At 38.8% G+C, this 17,128-nt stretch overlaps 1 protein-coding gene and 1 long non-coding RNA gene across 2 annotated transcripts in view; one reads left to right on the plus strand and one right to left on the minus strand.

The window, feature by feature from the left end:
* The window catches only part of LOC146980391 (uncharacterized), a 301,847-nt gene that overhangs the window by 34,103 nt on the left and 250,616 nt on the right, over positions 1 to 17,128 (plus strand). The window lies entirely within an intron of this gene.
* On the minus strand, positions 757 to 13,686 carry hvcn1 (hydrogen voltage-gated channel 1). The gene is made up of 5 exons (XM_085788793.1): positions 13,487 to 13,686; positions 6,990 to 7,094; positions 5,975 to 6,206; positions 3,119 to 3,231; positions 757 to 1,196 (listed from the first exon to the last, which is right to left on the minus strand). The coding sequence occupies exons 1-5, from the start codon at positions 13,658 to 13,660 to the stop codon at positions 1,140 to 1,142; spliced, it is 681 nt and encodes a 226-aa protein (XP_085644919.1). The 5' UTR covers positions 13,661 to 13,686; the 3' UTR covers positions 757 to 1,139.

The raw sequence follows: 17,128 nt of genomic DNA on the forward strand, positions 1-17,128 counted from the left end.
TTAGACAGGGCCGTTGCTAGGAATTCTGGGCCCCCTTAAAGCATACTAAAGTGGGCCCCTCCCCCTAACTTTTCCAGTTTTTTTTCTTAGACTACGTATTTATTATCATTTTTTATTTAGCCTACCTTGTTTTGATGCTAATGCAGCATTACACTGCAAAAACTCAAGTATCTTAGCAAGAATATTTGTCTTGTTTCTAGTCAAAATGTCATTTCTAGTCAAAACAAATCTCATTCTATTTAAAATAAGACACATCATATTAAAAGTAGCTTGTTTTTAGACACTTTTTACTTCTTTCAAGCATATTTTCACTTGGAATAAGTAGAAAAATCTGATAGTGAAACAAGTTTTTCTTCCTTATTACAAGCACAAAAAAACATGCTTTCACTGGCAGATTTTTCTACGTATTTCAAGTGAAAATTAGTTTGAAACAAGTGAAAATGATCTAAAAACAAGTTAATTTTTAGGTGATGAGTCTTATTTTAAGTGGAAAGAGATTAGTTTTGACTAGAAATGAGACATTTGGACAAGAAATAAGACAAATATTCTTGGAAAGATGTTGAGTTTTTACAGTGTACTATGAGTATTAGTCAGGGTCTTACACAGAATAAATCAGTCATACAAAGATTAGACTACTGGGGTTTTTTATGGGCCCCACTGGGCGCTGGGCCCCTAGAATTATCATCACCTTTCTCCCCTATGCAACGGCCCTGGAAGGAACACTGCTGTTTATGATATTTATGAGCAGCACTGTTTGGAATATCAGTTTATTACTGTATATGTTGAGTAATATATAAAAAAAAATGTTGTAAGATTATTTAACATTTTCTAATAAATCAGACTTTTACACAAATACAGTTCTTTTGATTGTACATGTTCAAGTTATTTACAGGTTTTAGACTGAGGCCTCTAGCTTCACTGTCACATCTGACATCCATCATCAGATCAATGCTTCTACTTCTCATCTGCTTTTACAAGACCAGCATGTGTCTACAGTTCATGTTAGAACTGTAGCACTTCTGTCAACAGCCAGTAGTCTACTCTACAGCGACAGGTTATCATGGAGTGTGTTGTAGTTGGATAATTAAAAACAATGGTTCACAAAAACTAAGGTACATGTTAGAAATGACAGTGAGCGGTTAGAAGTCGATGCCGTGCTTCTTCAGGAGAGCTTCAAGTTTCTGTTTGTCTTGTTCCTGTGATGATGGAGATGGAGAGAGAAGAAAAAAAGAGTTAAGTCAGTCAAAACCAGACCTGATGCATGATGTGACGTCTCGGCGATACTGGAAGAAAAACGTGTTGTCCCGGGGAGAGGAATGAGGAACGTTGTGTAGGGTGAAGTCAGGTAAAATGGGCCACTTTTTGGTAAACGATTAATAAGACCATCAAAAAAGCTATGCATGAAATCCACTAATATTTTTAAAAATCGACATACTGTATGTAGGTCTCTTAAATGTTTCTGTGTGAAAAAAAAAATTAAAAGTATAATTGTTTTAGAATTATGAGAGTTAAAGTATCGGGATGTTCCCTCTCGAGGTACGATGCAATGTTCAGGTAAATTGGGCCAAGAGAGAACAACACAGTAGCTCATTTTAGCAGAAATCATTTAAATTTTAATAATGAAATGACACCACTACTAAACTACTAAACTAAACTAAACATTAACAGTAAATACATAACAGGTTGAAGAAATTATTTAATCTTAAAATGCTTTTTAAAATTACATGATCATGTTGTTGCTATGCTCTTCGTTAACTGACTATGTTACAGGCTATTTTACTGTGTGTGTATGTGTGTGTGTGGCATTATAGATGCCATTTTTCCCCCCCACAGTGCTAATGGTAGCATAAGTGGCACTGACCAACCTTGGATATACATCTAACTTATATTTGCCTTATCACCCTTATTAATTATGAGTGAAATTCACTATGCCATGCTAACTTTCTGCTCAATCGCCCAGATGTGTTGCATGTAGCGCTCTGCCCCGCCCACCTTCACAACATCAGACCAATCAAAACTATTGTTACATGTCAAGAAGTGTTGTAGCAACAATGCAAGATCAGTTATTGTGATTGGCTGTTAAATTTTAAAGAGCTATTCAACCTTATCTGGCCCATTTTAGCTGACTTCACCCTAGGTGTTTGATTGTCTGAATGAAAATACAATTACAAAATACAATTTCAGCAGAACCGACTGCCATGAACTCACAGTTTCGGTAAAGTGCAGTTTTTTTTTGTTTTGTTTTGTTTTTTAAACATATCTTTATTGGTTTTTGTATTCATACAACAACATACAACAATTTAAACATATGGCAGCAATGAAAATATTAATAATATAGAAAAGGTAAATAAATCAAATGTCCTAATAAGATAAATAATTAAAAAGATGAATTAAACCAACACATTAGTCAACAAATTACTGAGCAATAAATAATAAAATGAATAAATATATAAATAAAAATAATCATCTAAAATGCTAACAATAATAATCAATTAATATGAATAATGCGAAATTGTTCCAAAAAAAATTAAATAAGTCTATATTTCAAGCTTGTTTGTAGACGAACCGGGAAGAGGAGCTTCGAGAAGCTTCCGCTACAAAACAAGCTTGAAATATAGACTTATTTAATTTTTTTCGGGACGATTTCGCATTTCGGGGCTTCAATACAAGACGGACATTACATACGAGCAGCATGGAGGTATTTGGATGTTTTTTGGTGTGTCTTTTTGTTACGAAGACAGTTGGTATCCATTTGCAACCGTTATATGGACATGCACTGCTACGCCGAGACCCCCTGTAACTCAGAGAAGCCACGGAGGACTCTGAAACTTCTCCCAGCCCTTATTAGTCCACATGAGGGGGAGGAGATAATGAAATTTCAATTTTGGGTGAACTATCCCTTTAAAGAAACCCATTAAAATAGTCTTGAGTTTAAATATAGTACTTTCTTTGTGTTTATTTTACATTAATTTGATGATTTAACATAAATAAATATTCGTTATTAGCTTCAGTCTTAAGTGGACTAATGCAATGAATCGCGATTTATTACAGAAAATTGTCTGATTAATTAGTTAGTAGCCTACATGTCTGTGATGTGTGATGTACAACAGTGACTCACCAGTTTGTCGGTGCGCTCCTGCAGCTCTGTGACTCTTTTCACCAGGTGGTCGTAGCTCTCCTTCAGCTTGTGGATCTTCTGCTCTGCTCGGGTCTTCACCGACACCAAGACACCTGCAGCACATCCACACAGTCACTTCTGGGGTCCGTTTCACAAAGCAGGTTCAACAAAGTCTAATCCTGAACTCTGAGTTGATCTACTCTGAGATAGGAAACTCAGAACAGATAACAGTGTGATAACAGTTAGTTAAATCAACTCTGAGTAACTTGACCCTGAGTTACGGGGAGATGAAAAGCCCTCATCAATGGAACAAAGATAACATGATTCACCATGGCAACCAGCAAAAAAAAAAGCCTCGCCCCTCCCACTTCTCACGGTGGAGTGACGTATGAATGCTGAGATGCTGACGCAGAATCACGCCTCCCCCCTCCCACACTCGAAAAAAAAAAAAAAAAAAAAAGATTCTGCAGCAGCGCCGCAGCGGCAAATGGACGTGAGGTCGGATTCTTTTTTTTTTTTTTTTTTTTTTACACCACGGGACAATACGTGAGTATTAATCTAAAAAAAGAAATCTGGAGAGTTATTCAACATTGTGTGTTTGAGCAGGTGCAACTCCAAATGTGTGTTTGATATGTTCAAGTTTGTCTCCATAACGTGACGGGGATGTGGTGTAGTCATCGATCACCTGGAAATAATCCAGAAGTGGATCGATCTACTACGAAAAAAATAAGAGAGAGAGAGAGAGAGAAGTGCAATTTTCTCTGAACTGCGTGCGTGTCCGTGTCGTGTCATGTGAGGGTTGTTGAGATAAAGTGACGGTGCAGAACAACGGGAACGATCAGACAAATCCTCATATGGAGAATAAAACATCCAGTCGAGGGACTTTACACGTCCTGACGGAGTGTGTTGCCATAGTAACTGACTCCGAGCTTCAGTTACCTCTCTTTGTGAAACGGGCTGGACTTACTCCTCTTTGCCTGGTTTGAGTTACCTCCCTTTCTGAAACGGAAAACCCAGAGTTTGCCTCATTTCAGGGTTAACAGACTCAGAGTTTCACTAAACCTGCTTTGTGAAACGGACCCCTGTTCTGTCCTCTATCAGTCTGCATCTCATTGTAAAACTGTCAGCACATGCACAGCGACTGAGCTTCTGTCATCCTCTGTGCTGTGGGAAAATGACATGTTAGTTATTGAATATCGTAGAATCCTGTCACTGTTCTCTCTCATTTGTCCAACAAACAGACTGATCTCAGACCAGTGTGAGGAGGCTGTAGTGTCTTCAATCTGACAGTCCAGATTAGTCCAGTCTCGGGCCGAATATTGCCAAAAAAAAAGCAACATTCGGTTCTATGTTCCCCGCTTTTCCCCAAAAGGACCCGGGGAACATGCAATTTTTGGTCCCATACCTGCAGTGGAGTTGTGACTTTGCAGATTTTTGCCTATTTTTGATTGAGAAATTGAGTTGTGACTTTGAGTGAGAAGTGTAATTGTCCCATTGGTTGGGTTTAGGCAATGAAGAAAGGAGTTGGTTAAGTTTAGTAAAAAGACCAGGTAGAGGCTAGACAGGCCAGATAGAGATAGAGAGTCCAGATAGGTAGAGAGTCCATCGACCAGCAACAGCAGGTAACATAGGACCCTTTTAAAATAACTAATGAATGAGTTAAATGACAATTAATTACTTATTCAAGTGTTAATTATTCAATCAGTTCAATGCATTGTTCAGCAGATACGCCCAATATGTCCTAGAAGACTTGGAAATGTTTGGTGCCAAAAAGGCGTATGTGACGTTTTTGACATATTTTTTTTTATTTTAAAATGTTTAAGAACATGTTCATTGTGTTAATATGTCATAAGTTTATTACATAAATACTCATTCATATAAGCATGTCTGTGGTTGCAATGTTGTGGTTTGAGGTTAATGAATACAGTTGATTGAAGTCTGGTCAAAACTTTGTTTTGCCTCTCCTGTAAAGTTTGTCAAATGTCACTTACGCCCTTTTGGTTCTAAGCCCTAAATCTATTAAATTGCACTACACTTCTTGTTTCTGTTTTTGTTCTATAATAGTGTCATGTTAATTGTCTTTCTTTGTAGTTGTTATGTCTGTTGGTTTCTGTTGGATACATGTGTTTGTTGTGTGTGTTTTTTCCTGCTTTTATGAATTCTGTTGTTATGTCCTTGTGTTCATTTTAATGGCTTTTACAGGGTGTATACAGGAATCTTGAAGTTAATTCAAATACCTTTTTAAGACTTTTTCAAGACCTTATCAATATTTTTTAATACCTCACCGCCGCTTCAAGCTGTAACCATTTACATCAGTGGCACTTTTAACTAACAGTTTTAGTTTTTGTAATAAAGACTATAGAAGATCACTATGATACAACAGAATTCAAAAAAGGCTGGGATAATAAATCAAAGGCAAAGTTTATCAAAAAAAAACATTGTTGTTTATGTTTTATTGAGAGTGGAACAATCTTCTTTTCTTTTTCATGAACCGGTTCATCTTTGTTTTTTAATAAAGCGAATAAATTCACACACTTCCACAATGTTTTTTAGGACTCAAACTCTTGGACAGCTAATTCAGAAAAAATACCTTCAATATTTAAGACTTTATAAAGTTGTGAAAAGACTTTTAAATACTTTTTAAGGGTCTTAATTTTCCTAAGATTGATTTATCACCTTTTAATACTTTTCAAGACCCCGCGGATACCCTGTTTTAACACCTTGCCAGGAGGACTACAGTGGGAAACTAGCCGTTGACTAACACTGGCACCTTTACATTTTACTAAATTCATTAATGTGCATTGTCCTCCTTAAATAAATGGCTGTGTAGCACACATGAGTGATTGTGTTACTGACCATTGATGATTCTGGCGACCCTCCACAGTCGCAGCAGGATGAGGAGACCCATCCCATCGAAGGCGTCCTCGTGGAAGATGAATACGACGTCCAGGATAAAAGACACCACCACCACCAAACCGTCAAACACCTCGAACTTATGGTGGAAGAACTCCAGGCGGTAGGCAAACAGCTTCCCGGCCAGCTCCACCATGAAGAAGGTCAGGAGGGCCAGGCTCAGGTAGTGAAACACCTGCAACACCAAATATGGCTCAGTCACATGACCTGTAGGCAGGGCCGTTGCTAGGAATTCTGGGCCCCCTTAAAGAATACTAAAGTGGGCCCCTCCCCCTAACTTTTCCAGTTTTTTTTCTTAGACTACGTATGTATTATCATTTTTTATTTAGCCTTCTTTGTTTTGATGCTAATGCAGCATTACACTGCAAAACCTCAAGTATCTTAACCAAGAATATTTGTCTTATTTCTAGTCAAAATGTCATTTCTAGTCAAAACAAATCTCATTCTACTTAAAGTAAGACTCATCATATTAAAAGTAACTTGTTTTTAGACACGTTTTACTTCTTTCAAGCAGATTTTCACTTGAAATAAGTAGAAAAAAATCTGATAGTGGAACAAGTTTTTCTTCCTTATTACAAGCACAAAAAACTTACTTTCACTGGCAGATTTTTCTACTTATTTCAAGTGAAAATTTGTTTGAAACAAGTGAAAATGATCTAAAAACAAGTTACTTTTTAGGTTATGAGTCTTATTTTAAGTGGAAAGAGATTAGCTGTGACTAGAAATGAGACATTTGGACAAGAAATAAGACAAATATTCTTGGAAAGATGTTGAGTTTTTACAGTGTACTATGAGTATTAGTCAGGGTCTTACACAGAATAAATCAGTCATACAAAGATTAGACTACTGGGGTTTTTTATGGGCCCCACTGGGCGCTGGGCCCCTAGAGTTATCATCACCTTTCTCCCCTAGACAACGGCCCTGCCTGTAGGACTCACTCACAACAAAAGAGACTCACCTCAGGAGCGAGATGTCCGTGCTCCAACTCGATCACAGCCAGGTCGATGAGCAACTCGGCCAGAACGAAGATGGCGTCAAGGATCACCAGACAAACAACCAACACCTGGAAGGAGAAGATGCCTCACTTCATCAGACTTCATCTTGTGTTAAAGCTCCATACAGTATAAAGGTAGATGTTTGTGTTAAAGCTCCATACAGTATAAAGGTAGATGTTTGTATTAAAGCTCCATACAGTATAAAGGTAGATGTTATTAAAGCTCCATACAGTATAAAGGTAGATGTTATTAAAGCTCCATACAGTATAAAGGTAGATGTTATTAAAGCTCCATACAGTATAAAGGTAGATGTTATTAAAGCTCCATACATAACATACATACGTCTGTGTAGATTTCTCATACAGAGATGTTGCACGAGCTGAGGCTTGAACTCACAGTCTTCAACACCAACAACAACAACCATCCTCTACAGTATCTCACTGAGCTAGCAGGTAGAACTGTCACATGTAGCTGCACAGACTGACCTGTGAGCAAGACAGCAGCTGTTAGTGTGTAAAGGCACATTACAAACAGCTGTCAAAAAAAAAGATTAGTAACAAAACTGATTTTGATGCATTATTCGTTTTTTTGTAGTTTCAGTTTTTCAAAAAAAAAAAACTCCCTTTCAGCACCTTAGGGAAGTTTTCGTCCCCATTAAAACCACATGTTTTGACTGCGGGGCCGTGGGAATAAAAAAACATGCATTCTGCGATCTCAACGGCTTCTCCTCTTCACAAGACTTCACATTTGACGATTTTACTGTCAATCACCAGAAGAAGCCGTTTACCTTCTATCAGGCCTATGGAAACAGACTGCACATCTCCTGGCTTTTTCAATGGGCTTTTACGGAAGATATTGATTTGTTCAGTACTGTCTGTGTCTGCCTGTGTGTGTGTGTGTGTCTGTGAAGTAATAAAAAAGGAATCCAAACAGCCTGACTGTGATTTATTTATCTTACCACCTGAGCTTTGTGTGTATGTGAGAGTGACGTTTGGTTTCGGTCCCGTTTATCCAGCCTGCGCGGGGAGTGACTCCGGGGCCGACGCGCTACGCTGTGGTGCGCACCGACAGTGTGACAGTGCTCTCAGCCTTCAGCCTGCTCTCCACGGAGGAGATGACTGACCTGGTTGTGGCTATGACCAATCTCCACGGCAACAGGACGCTCCGGGGCTGGATCTGACATAAACGCCTACCTCGGGCTCTTGATCCTGGCCGGGGTTTTCAAATCCAGAGGCGAGTCCAGCCGCAGCCTGTGGGATGAGCGGAGCGGCCGTGCCGTCGTCCGGGCGACCATGTCTCTCCGGCGGTTCCTCCAGATCGGTGTCGCGCTCCGCTTCGACGCAGGGCCGTTGCTAGGAATTCTGGGCCCCCTTAAAGAATACTAAAGTGGGCCCCTCCCCCTAACTTTTCCAGTTTTTTTTCTTAGACTACGTATGTATTATCATTTTTTATTTAGCCTACTTTGTTTTGACGCTAATGCAGCATTACACTGCAAAAACTCAAGTATCTTAGCAAGAATATTTGTCTTATTTCTAGTCAAAATGTCATTTCTAGTCAAAACAAATCTCATTCTACTTAAAATAAGACTCATCATATTAAAAGTAGCTTGTTTTTAGACACTTTTTACTTCTTTCAAGCAGATTTTCACTTGGAATAAGTAGAAAAAATCTGATAGTGGAACAAGTTTTTCTTCCTTATTACAAGCACAAAAAACATGCTTTCACTGGCAGATTTTTCTACTTATTTCAAGTGAAAATGAGTTTGAAACAAGGGAAAATGATCTAAAAACAAGTTATTTTTAGGTGATGAGTCTTATTTTAAGTGGAAAGAGATTAGTTTTGACTAGAAATGAGACATTTTGACAAGAAATAAGACAAATATTCTTGGAAAGATGTTGAGTTTTTACAGTGTACTATGAGTATTAGTCAGGGTCTTATGCAGAATAAATCAGTCATACAAAGATTAGACTACTGGGGTTTTTTATGGGCCCCACTGGGCGCTGGGCCCCTAGAGTTATCATCACCTTTCTCCCCTAGACAACAGCCCTGCTTCGATGATAAGCTGCGGCGGCCAGCGCGTCTCCGGGAGGATAAACTGGCCCCGATCAGGTCCCTCTGGGATATGTGGAGCAGCCGCCTCCCCCTCCTCTTCAACCCCGGGGGCCAAGTCACAGTCGACGAGCAGCTGGTGGCGTTCAAGGGGCGCTGCAAATTCAGGCAGTACTACATGCCGAAGAAGCCTGCTAAGTCTACGGCCTGGAGGTGTCAAGTCTACCTGGGGAAGACCGGTGCTGCTCCAGAGGTGGGCCGGGGGGAGCCAGTCGTCCTGGAGATGACGGAGGGGCTGCGACAGCTTCTTCACCCCCCTCGCCCTGGGCCAGGAGCTTCTCCAGAGAGAAGTGGCCACGGTCGGGACGGTGAGGAAAAACAAGATGGAGCTTCAGCCGAACCTCCTCCAAGTCAAGGGGCGCGACATCCTCTCCTCCAGGTTCGCTGTCACCATGGAGACGACGGCGGTGAGCCACGTTCCCAGGCGGGGAAGAAATGTGGTGCTGCTCAGCACCAGACACCAGGAGGGAGAGAAGCAGAAGCCGGTGCTGATTGAATTCTACAACCGCTGCAAGAGTGGTGTCGACAACCTGGACAAGGTATTTACCGTTATTATTTTTATTATTAGGCTGTTTATTATGATCATATTTATTAGGCTGAATATTTACATTTTTATCGTCCTTTTCTCTCTGTTAGGTTGTCGGCACCTACTGCCGTCGGAAGTCGTAGCGGTGGCCACAAGTGTTATTCTACAACATGATCCACATCGCAGCCTACAACTCGTCTGTGATCTTCAGCACCGTGGATCCCAGCTGGCAGGAGAGGACCAGCTTCAGGAGGAGACTCTGTCTCACTGCTCTCTGCAGCGCTCCAGAGGAGAAGGCGGCTCCAGATGCAGCTGAAGACGCTCCTGAAGACGCTCCTGACCCCGGCTCGGAGAGCAGGCGGAGACTGTGCGCGCACTGCACGGGGCTGAAGAAAAAAACTGTCTGCTGCTGCGTTCGTTGTGGCAAGCCCACATGCAAAGATCACCACATCATTTGCTGTAAGTCCTGCTGGGCAGACTAAAGTTCTGTAGCCTGTTGTTCTATTGTTGTTCTATTGTTGCACAATTGTTATGTTTTGTTGTGTTGTTTGGTTTTGAATGGTACGGATAATAAATCTTGTTGTTGAAAATGATATGCCAAGTAGTTTTTCTTTTTAGGGAAAATGTAAACGGTATTACTGACATATTTTGAGGTATTTTCATGCTTGCTTTATAAGCCCAGAAACAGAGTCTTGCTTTGCATAGACCTGGTTAGTGGGTAAATGTCGCCATCTGCTGTTGCAAAGTAAAATCGTCAAATGTGAAGTCTTGTGAAGAGGAGAAGCCGTTGAGATCACAGAATGCATGTTTTTTTATTGCCACAGCCCTGCAGTCAAAACATGTGGTTTTAATGGAACCCTATGGGGACGAAAACGTCCCTAAGGTGCTGAAAGGGAGTTTTTTTTGAAAAACTGAAACTACAAAAAAACAAATAATGCATCAAAATCAGTTTTGTTACTAATCTTTGACATATCCAAGGGTCTGATAGCCTGCAAAAAATCTCCCGCTTCCGATCACTTTTTATATTGAAAATCAGCCATTTTCGATCATTTTTTTCAAAAATCCAGCGCACCCTATATTCAATTGTAAATAAAAATATTAAAATCCGAAGAAAAAATATAATATTTGGTATTTTTGAAAAGAACAGAGGTAGATAGAACGATCTGTGAAAAAAAAGTTGAAAAAACTATTAATCTGATACATTTTTACAGCTGTTGCTTTTAGTGGACGAAAACGTCCTTAAGGTACAGAACGGGAGCTTTTTTGTCCACAGTGTATTATTAACCTTGGAAAAATTTCAAAACCAAATTTTGAAGATTTATTTAGAATTAAGCTTCCTGGGCAAAAATCATGCCATTTGAGATCATGCAGTGAAAGTTATGGCCAAAAAACTAGCAATTTTTTTTAAGAGGACTAAAAAGCCTCCAGAGGCCCAGAGGGTTTTAAAAATCGTCAAAAAAGATATTGCGATATTTATGTGAATCAATTTTTCTCCCATCCCTAGTTTGATATGTGCCTTTCCATATGGAGATAATCTGCAGCCAGGACATCTGTGAAGCACTATAATGCTTCATTCATTTTATCTATATTGGAAAAAGGTGCAATCCACTGCACTTTGTTATAAAGTTATTTGGATTAATCGTGCTGCTCTATATAAAAGTAATTATTGTCATCACTGACTGTCAGTTGCAACAAGGGACGGTTGCAACAAGCCTTATTTCTCCAATCAGAAACATGCTGGAGTGATGACACTCATACTGCACATTCACAGCTAGACCCTCGACCCACCAATAATAGAAAAGACATATTCAGCTTCTGCTCCTGCTTGTACTGAGACTAAGTTGTTTTAAGGAGATGAAAGTAGCTTTTTTCATGAGCTGTATTTTTGTCAAACTGTCCTGATCTTTTATATGAATGAATCCAAACCTACCTAGTTTGAATCACTGTTTTGTTGACTATCAAATGACCTGGTCAGCATGTGTCAGTGTCATTGTGTCTAGCTACTGTAGTACATGACGGTTGCAACTGCCATTTGAATATGGAAGCACTACACTGCAAAAACTCAAAATCTTTCCAAGAATATTTGTCTTATTTCTTGTCAAAATGTCTCATTTCTAGTCAAAACTAATCTCTTTCCACTTAAAATAAGACTCATTACCTAAAAATTAACTTGTTTTTAGATCATTTTCACTTGTTTCAAACTAATTTTCACTTGAAATAAGTAGAAAAATCTGCCAGTGAAACAAGTTTTTTGTGCTTGTAATAAGGAAGAAAAACTTGCTCCACTATCAGATTTTTTCTACTTATTCCAAGTGAAAATCTGCTTGAAAGAAGTAAAAAGTGTCTAAAAACAAGCTGCTTTTTAATGTGATGAGTCTTATTTTAAGTAGAATGAGATTTTTTTGACTAGAAATGACATTTTGACTAGAAATAAGACAAATATTCTTGGTAAGATACTTGAGTTTTTGCAGTGTATGCAAATGCAAATGTATAAAATGAAACATTTTTAGCTTAAAATAGGCACAATATATCTATTTTATTCCTCATGATGAACAGAACAGCCAATTATATTGAACCAGGAGAGGTTAAGATTTCAAAATAATTCCCCAGATAACTTCCTATAATGAAATATGCAATCTGTATCTAATATATAATATACATTTTATTATTAATTAAATCTGCATCTATAGCCTAGTTGTATCTTATTCTATGGGACAGAAGTAGCCACATATGCAGACACTACAGATGGAAATTAGGTGGGAGCTAAATCTGGTGCAACCATCTTTTCATTTTTTTTCCTTTAAATGATTAATGTAATTGCACATTGTCCCTTATTAAACTAATAAACTAAACTAAACATATATTTTCCTTTGAAAATTAGAGAAAAGTCAATTTATTTGACGTCATACAGTGAATAAATCATCCAAAAGTAGAGTAAATGTTTATGTTATGTTAGATTTTTGTTTTTGCAAATAGTTCTTGCAACTGTTCTCTGATAAATATTACTAAATAACTAAATAATACTATAGTATTATTGTAAGACAGTGCATATTTTAGGAATACTATGCTTATTGAGACAAAAATCAAAAGTTAATTAGTGAAATGTAATGTATGTTTAATATGTTGCAACCGTCCCTGATCCGTGTTGCAACGTCTGGATTCTTCCATTCAAATGAATATTGTGATTGATGTGTCATATGTAACCATCTTTAAATGACAAGACTAATTAGCTGACACATGTATGTTTAATCTATAAAAGTTTGGTGAGCCGAGTCCAAATAGTCTCTGAGTAACTGAGAAAAATGTAAAAAGTGTTGCAACTGTCCCCAAAAAGTCTCCCACTGCAAAAACTCTAAATCTTACCAGGAATATTTGTCTTATTTCTAGTCAAAATGTCATTTTTAGTCAAAACAAATCTCATTATACTTAAAATAAGACTCATCACATTAAAAAGCAGCTTGTTTTTAGACACTTTTTACTTCTTTCAAGCAGATTTTCACTTGAAATAAGTAGAAAAATCTGACAGTGGAGCAAGTTTTTCTTTCTTATTACAAACACAGAAAAAAAACATGTTTTCACTGGCAGATTTTTCTACTTATTTCAAGTGAAAATCGGTTTGAAACAAATGAAAATTATCTCAAAACAAGTAAATTTTTAGGTGATGAGTCTTATTTTAAGAGAAAAGAGATTAGTTTTGACTAGAAATGAGACATTTGGACAAGAAATAAGACAAATATTCTTGGAAAGATGTTGAGTTTTTGCAGTGTCCCTATTATTCATACTGTAGATAAACAGATGGATGACTGTGCTGAGGTAGCTACCACACCTGGAAGCGGTCGGAGCTGTAGAGCCTCTTCAGCGAGTCTCTGAAGGTCAGGGATGTGGGGAACTGTCCTGTAGCTGGACTCAGCTCCTCCGTGGCCACATGCAGCTCCTCCTCCTCCAGCTCAGCGTGCTGCACGTCGCCCACCGTGGTGAAATACCTCAGGTATCGAGCCATCGCAGCAGCAGATAGACTCTGTGGGGAGTCCCACCTCACCTCACCTCACCTCAGCTCAGCTCAGCTACAGGGAAGGAGAGATTTCAGGTGACAACATGTCAGAGAAAGAAGAGTTCCCACACACATGGCCAACTTGCAGAATTTACTGTATTGTATTGCAACGTTTCGGTGCTAGACCTTTTTCAAGCAAATGTTTGCACCAACACAGGAAGCCATCTTAAAGGGATAGTAGCATTTTTTTTAAAAGTGGGGTTGTATGATCTACAAATAGCCCCTAAGTACTTTAATTGCAGTAGAAGACTCTCTGCACTCCTCCCGTTAGCAACGCCAGCCCATAATAGCCCTGCCCAGAGATTTACAACATACAGTGTTGTGAACAGACCCAAAGAAACTGACTATTTTCACGGCCTAAAAGAGGTTTTACCTGAAAAAAAATACACAGTTCCATTGTTCACTATAATGTAATTTTTTCCAGCCCTTCAAAGTGCAGGAAAAACACAGTTTTTATTTGGAGCTAACCAACTGCTGATCGGCGGGCGCTAACCCTGGGCGGAGGGATACGTGAGTTGGTTAGGTCCAAATAAAAACTGTGTTTTTCCTGCACTTTGAAGGGCTGGAAAAAATTATATTATAGTGAACAATGGAACTGTGTATTTTTTTTTCAGGTAAAACCTCTTTTAGGCCGTGAAAATAGGCCGTTTCTTTGGGTCTGTTCACAACACTGTATGTTGTAAATCTCTGGGCAGGGCTATTATGGGCTGGCGTTGCTAACGGGAGGAGTGCAGAGAGTCTTCTACTGCAATTAAAGTACTTAGGGGCTATTTGTAGATCATACAACCCCACTTTAAAAAAAATGCTACTATCCCTTTAAATAGGAGTGGCTGTGTGACACAAACCAATCACTTTCCCACACGTCTGGGTGTGAGGAATTCAAATATTAAATATCAACATACAAACAGTAGAAACAGCATCAATATACAAAGGTAAAGAGCAATGAATATATATAGCCTACAATAAATACTAAGCTGCTGTGACTGGATGCATTAGGTCCTAATGGAAGGTAATAGCTAATAATCACAGTCAGAAACAATAAATATGACAGATAACAATAGAAAAATAGAAGACCGAGGGACTTGCAATAAAAAAGTGTGCAAGGATACAATAGAAATGTGAAACAGTCTGAACAAATCATGCAGAGTCGACCTGCATAGGTGACAACATGTCAAAAGCGAACGGACAACACAGCTTGCCTTATTGTGTTTCATTGCATCTGTGCACATTTCTCCACACGTTAGACAATCTGAGTTCACTTCTCCATTATCAGGCTTGCGACATGTCGTTAAGAAATCAGGCCATCGGAGTGTTAGGGAAGCTGCAGACGTCCCTCTCTCCCATCATGCACCACCCCACAACTCAACAGGAAGAAGTCATGAGACTGTTTACAGAGTAAGTGGAGGATATCCACCATTATCATCACGGCTGCAGCCCCCCCCTCTCCCCCCTCCACACAGGAACTGTCTTGGTTTATCTGTCGACATGAAGAGCACTGGAGTTAGAAATGTGCACTGACACAACAGATATGAATCCATACAGCTGCTGTCAGCTGACCACACCACACAGAAACATGAAGAGTTCATCTGTAAAAGCAGCACTGCAAAAACTAAAAATCTTTCCAAGAATATTTGTCTTATTTCTGGTCAAAATGTCTCATTTCTAGTCAAAACTAATCTCTTTCCACTTAAAATAAGACTCATCACCTAAAAATGAACTTGTTTTTACATCATTTTCACTTGTTTCAAACTAATTTTCATTTGAAATAAGTAGAAAAATCTGCCAGTGAAACAAGTTTTTTGTGCTTGTAATAAGGACGAAAAACTTGCTCCACTATCAGATTTTTCTACTTATTTTAAGTAAAAATCTGCTTGAAAGAAGTAAAAAGTGTCAAAAAACAAGCTGCTTTTAATATGATGTGTCTTATTTTAAGTAGAATGAGATTTGTTTTAGAAGAAATGACATTTTGACTGGAAATAAGACAAATATTCTTGGTGAGATATTTGAGTTTTTGCAGTGAGATAAGTGCCATTTTGGAAAAAAATGAGCCGAGGTTTTGTAATTATTCTTTGCATAGTGTTTTATTTTTTTCCAGATATGTCTGTTTTGTTACATCTCAAAGTCACTCAATTTTGGTTTGACTGATATCACCTTATGTAAATTTTTTAAAAATGGAGTTATCTGCTTTTGCAAATGAACTCTTCACATCAGGGATTTGGCTGAGCACTAGTATGTTTTGGACTATGTGTAGTTTACAGTAGCACATTTCCATTGTCGCCAGACACCCATGTGCAGGGCCGTTGCTAGGAATTCTGGGCCCCCTTAAAGAATACTAAAGTGGGCCCCTCCCCCTAACTTTTCCAGTTTTTTTTCTTAGACTACGTATGTATTATCATTTTTTATTTAGCCTTCTTTGTTTTGATGCTAATGCAGCATTACACTGCAAAAACTCAAGTATCTTAGTAAGAATATTTGTCTTATTTCTAGTCAAAATGTAATTTCTAGTCAAAACAAATCTCATTCTACTTAAAATAAGACACATCATATTAAAAGTAGCTTGTTTTTAGACACTTTTTACTTCTTTCAAGCAGATTTTCACTTGGAATAAGTAGAAAAAATCTGATAGTGGAACAAGTTTTTCTTCCTTATTACAAGCACAACAAACATGTTTTCACTGGCAGATTTTTCTACTTATTTCAAGTGAAAATTAGTTTGAAACAAGTGAAAATGATCTAAAAACAAGTAAATTTTTTAGGTTATGAGTCTTATTTTAAGTGGAAAGAGATTAGTTTTGACTAGAAATGAGACATTTGGACAAGAAATAAGACAAATATTCTTGGAAAGATGTTGAGTTTTTACAGTGTACTATGAGTATCAGTCAGGGTCTTACACAGAATAAATCAGTCATACAAAGATTAGACTACTGGGGTTTTTTATGGGCCCCACTGGGCGCTGGGCCCCTAGAGTTATCATCACCTTTCTCCCCTAGACAACGGCCCTGCTGATCAGCTGACTGCTGACCCAACACATCTGGTTCAATCTGATCCCACAACAACAGTCGCTGCAGCAGCTCAGGTAGAACAGCTGAGGCTGCAGGAGCTGCACCAAGGCTCCACTTACAAACACATGTCATTAAAATAAATAAATGAATAACAATGTTGCAGTGTAGAAAGTGAATGAGCCGCTGCTGACAGAGTTGAGCTGGTTCCTACCTCAGGTCCACAGTGTGTTGTGTGTTAGCAGCAGTTAGCTGTGTTCGGTCCACAGCGGAGGACAGACAGCAGTCCTCTTCACTCGTGATGTCTACGTCCGTCCGGGGTTTGTTAGTGCCAGACCAGACCAGACCAGCAGCTCCCCGCTCCACTGCGCCTCAGCTCGGTGGACTCAACCCGGGAACAGTCGCTGCTCCGCGGCTGC

The sequence above is a fragment of the Trachurus japonicus genome, chromosome 10, assembly GCF_045865225.1.
Source record: "Trachurus japonicus isolate A0001 chromosome 10, Traja_1.0".
NCBI lineage: Eukaryota > Metazoa > Chordata > Actinopteri > Carangiformes > Carangidae > Trachurus > Trachurus japonicus.